The sequence below is a fragment of the Cynara cardunculus genome, unplaced genomic scaffold (genome assembly GCF_001531365.2).
Source record: "Cynara cardunculus var. scolymus isolate 2C unplaced genomic scaffold, CcrdV1 Un_Scaffold_10496, whole genome shotgun sequence".
In the NCBI taxonomy this organism is placed as follows: domain Eukaryota; kingdom Viridiplantae; phylum Streptophyta; class Magnoliopsida; order Asterales; family Asteraceae; genus Cynara; species Cynara cardunculus.
Genome location: NW_020205861.1, coordinates 1 through 4,929, shown reverse-complemented (window position 1 = coordinate 4,929; position 4,929 = coordinate 1). Strand labels below are relative to the sequence as shown.

Sequence of the window (4,929 nt, the reverse complement as noted above, 5' to 3'; positions counted from 1 at the left end):
AGTTTATGTTCGTTAGGATACATAGCCACATTTCATTTAAAGGACATGGGACCATGGTGTTGATACTATTCTTGACCCCTTACATTTCATTTTGGACATATAAGTTCTCTTTATGTCTGTAATCTTATCTTGATTTATATAGGGATTTCCATGATATATCAAAGTCCTCGAGTCTACAAAGTTATCTTTTCAATTCATATGTTATTTTAAGTTGAAATTACATCTTAAAAACTAAGCTAAAGCACTTCTTGGACCGAGCAACCAAAATATATAAAATTGTTATACAAAAGCCATCTTAAATCAAACCCTTACTCTAAATCAAAAACTTTGAAAAACCAATTGAGTATGATGTACAGATCAATGAAAGATGATAATAGGAACATCTCGAGATTGACATTTCCAATTGGTCAGAGCTTTTTTATCTTTACATAACGGGCGAGAGAACCGGTTGAGATGGTGGAGATGTAGTAGGAGGTAATGAGAAAGGGAGAGCGGTTTAGGAGGAGGAAATAGGTGTAGAGGGCGGCAATGTAAGCTAGAGATCCACACGTTGTTGAGAACCTATGGGCTTCATTTTTTATAGGGGAGAAGAGATTACCATCGTTGTTGAGAACCTACGGGCATCACTTTTCATGGGGGAGAAGAGATTACCATCATTGTTGAGAACCTACAGGCTTCACTTTTCATGGGGGAGAAGAGATTACCATCTTTGTTGAGAAAGGAAGCGGTGACGAGAAAGAAGGAGGCGGCGATTTCTTTACCCCTTACTTTTTTCATAATTCTAGTTTATGGTTTTTAGTTTATTCAGATATAAGAATTGGATTGTATTGTGTCATTTATGTCYTAGCTCATAACACAATCGTCATATGTAATTCCTAAATCAAATTTCATAAAACTGGGACAATTGTCTCCACAAGTCTTACAAACTTTTAAAGGTCCTATTGTTCGTACTTTACAAAACCAACTAGAAATTTAAAACTGCCATGTACAAGTCATAATGCCCCCAAACGAGAAGCAAGATCAGTGAATATGTCTTCGCTGCATGGAATGGTGAGGCCACCCATTGGATGGCTGTACCCAAATTCTTCCTCTGTTTGATATAATAATTCTTGAAATGCAGGTTGGCTTAACAATGATACTGGAACCACAAATCTCTTCTTCTCTTGTTCCCCAACATAAACATCAAAATAACCTTTAGGGACGGCCATGTATGTATTGCTGCTTCCATTTGACAATGATCGTCGGAGAATTTGTTTTGCATACCTCTTTGTTATAATGGCGAGAAGCAAAAATATACGAAGCAAAACAACAATTATACAACCATTAATGTTATGCTGAAGAGATCGAAGCGAACGAGCAGAATAGCTTAGATCATTTGTTTGAGGTATCTAGTACTTTTGTTATTGGTTTTCTCGTGCATTATTCATATAATGTATATTATTACTTTAATGTTCTTATGTGTAACGTTAATCATTTGATTCATGTTATGAGTTTTTAAATTCATATTCATTTTACAGTTAAATGATAAACACAATCATCGCCAAAAGTTCGCTTAAGATAATGGTTTTGATAATTTAATTTCACCATATGTTATTTTATGGTGACGGTTTTCAATAACGTCAGAATATTGCGTTCTACGGTGATGATTTTGAAAAATAAACATTACGGTGACGGTGTCGAAAATAAACATCATTGTATTTCATACTCCGGTGACGGTTTTGAATAATAAACGTCACTGTATGTCATGCTATAATGACGGATTTAAATAATAAATGTCTCACCACATGTCATGCTGTGATGATGATTTTAAAGAATAAACATCATCATATGTCATGCTTCGACGACAGTTTGGAATAAAAAATGTCATCGTAATTCATGCTACCATGACAATTTTGAAAAATAAACAACAACATTTGCATGTGTGGTGATGATTTTGAATAATAAACTTCATTGTATGTCATCCTAAGATATATGTCATGCTACGATGACGGCTTTGTAAAATAAACGTCACCATATGTCATGGTACGAGGATGGTTTTGAATAATACACATCACTGTAAGTCATGTTATGGTGACACTTCTAAGAAAATGTCACCATATGTCATGTGAAGCTGACGATTTTAATTAATAAACATCAACTTACTTTGTGTTGTGGTGACACTTTGTTTTATGAACATCACGGATGTTATGCCAAAGTGACAATTTTAAAAATTAAGCGTCATCGAATGTCGTGCTATGGTGACGTTTTGAATTATCGCCTTGGCGTATTTTCATCACGCTTATCGCCTCGGCTCACAATCCTATGTAGTGAAGACGCATTTTTGTAAAGCATTATCAGTAACCATATACAACTTGTGAGATAGAGTCACTGTCCCAGTTGTATGAAATTAGAATTTAGAGTTATTTCGACCCTGTTGTATTCTATTTAGCGATATGGCCTTGGTCGTAATGACAAGAATTGTCGTTCTTTCATGCAAGTTAGAAGACACAGCCACATGATATTTTGTAATTTTGTCTCACCGTCTCCGTCTGCCATTTAATGTCCTTTTTATCACCAATCGTACATTTGAAGCTTCAATAAATCAAATATGTAAAGCATACAATAGGCAAAGCACCAAAATTAATAACTCCATCTCAAAACCCACTACAACATCTTTCACTAAGAAAAAATACATTCAGATTATTTTATCTCTTTTATCAACATTTGGAAAATGGCTATTCGTATGCCTCGAATCATTCAAGAAAATCAAGTTCTCTGACGATCTTTGTCGAATGGAACCATACACCAACAACTACAGAGGTACCAAAAGGGTATTTCGCAATTTATCTCGGAGAGAAGCAAGAAAAGAAGAGATATGTGATCCCTGTATCTTTGTTATGCCAACCATCATTTCAAGACGTACTACGTCAAGCAGAGGAAGAGTTTGGTTATGACCATCTAATGGATGGGTTCACAATCACCTGTAGTGAAGAGATGTTTGTAGATCTGGCTTGTCGGCTTGGCGTATTTGATCTCGCTTGTCACATCAACACACAATCCCGTGTAGTAAAAACACTTTTTTTGTGAAAACAGATCACTGACCATATAAATACAACTTGTGAAACAGAGTCGCTTGTCCCGGTTGTTTGAAATTGGAACTAGTAGTTATTTCGAACATGTTGTACAAAGAGGAAGTTCAGGACCTCCCTTTTCTATGTAGCTTGGTTTCACAAATGACTATCACAACGACCATGAAATTTATTTATGTTCTGTATAGAACAAATTATATGATCTATGTCAAATGGAACCCACATTCAATAATTATGGATATACCAAAGTGTTGAGCATTTCCATGCATCAAGTGACAACTAATCACTCTTCAGAAGAACTTATATAGATTTATATTTTATAATACATTAATGTGGTTATCATATTTTGCCAACAACTAGACAACTTTAATCATCAACTTCTGAGATAAAAATTACTATTTTATTTGCCAAAAAAAAAGCTAAGTATTTAACTTACTTTTCTAAGACGAGAGGTCAATAAGTATAATGAAGAATTAAAGATAATATATTAAAGTCGGCCTTCTTTTCATTACTTCTTAATAACATTTAAATGTCTTGTAAAATTTCTTGAAATCCCCTTTTGAGATTTGTTGCATAAGTTGCATAGATTTCAGTATAGGTCTCRTTTCTATTTRTTTTGTAATTACTAAAATGATGGTAGAAGAATTTTATACATTATATGTCTTGTAAAGTCTACGAGTGCTCTAAACGGGGCATAAACTCACATCCTTCTTGTAACACATCATCCTATCTTCCTATCTGGATGGGAGAAGATTCGTCCCTGGACCATCCTCTGAGGAGTTAGCTTGGTTGTATGCGAGAAGGTATTTGGCATTTAAAACGTCTGAGGTGGTGTGAATGGTGCTAGGGAGTTGGCGGCAGTAAGTATTTGGGTCCTTCTCAATGATCTCCATACAGGGCCTATTTTTCGAGCCCTAGTTCACTGTATTTGTGTGCTCGAAACCCATCCTTTGTGTCGCTAGTGCTCTAAGCATGTTTTGGGATAACCTATTACGAATATTGCCAGTTTTTATATTATCTTTAACAAATATTTCTTGTGGTACCCTAGCTTTTAGCCGAACTAGCATATAGGGTGTGTTTGGTACGCAGACAAGACAGGACTGGACAGAACAGAACAGCTGTTCAACATTTGGTAAGACATGACAGGACTAGACAGAACTGGTTAAAATAACCAATTTACCCCCAGTGAACTATTTAGTGTTTTTTTTTTACTAAATAATCAATATAAATGTTAACAAATACGGTGTGCAAAGTATAACTTACATCAAACCACTACTACTTGCAAAAATATATTTGCAAAAATTCATGATTACATAATCAACTATTGATATATGAAAAAGGTAAATATAATATAAGCATCAAGAATCCATTATCGAAGCAAATCTATATGCATTCCATACTAAGAAGAAAAAACTACTACCAACAACCGCACAATCAATTAAAATGGATTAAATATCAAATAGTAGATAAAATATAAGCATCAAGAAAACAATTTGGCTAGTGATCACATATAGTATCATCACATTCACAAAATTTGGATTCCATAAAACAAAAGAATTCACCTATCACTTGTACAATCACTCATGTAAGATCAAAATCGAATATTTACTACTCTGATCAAGGAAAACATACAAAACTCATCAAAAACAACAAATTGCATGCGTAAACCTTAAGCAATACGTTTGACGGTGATAAAATCAAGAAAACGATTTATGTAATTTATTAAGTTATAATAGAATAATTATTTTTTATAACAAGATATTCCATTTTAAGTTTTCGTCAAAACAATTAAAATTACACCAAATAAAAAGTTTATGTGGTTTTCTATTTTTATTTTTATCTCTTTTCAACATTATTTTTT

At 33.9% G+C, this 4,929-nt stretch overlaps 1 protein-coding gene across 1 annotated transcript; it reads right to left on the bottom strand.

Annotated features, from left to right (window-relative positions):
- Positions 1-992: 992 nt before the first annotated feature.
- LOC112505397 (auxin-responsive protein SAUR19-like) lies at positions 993-1,334 on the bottom strand (the record flags this gene model as incomplete). The annotated part of the gene is made up of 1 exon (XM_025109311.1): positions 993-1,334. A coding segment is annotated over one exon (342 nt), but the record flags the coding sequence as incomplete, so codon positions are not given.
- Between the last annotated feature and the right edge of the window lie 3,595 nt (positions 1,335-4,929).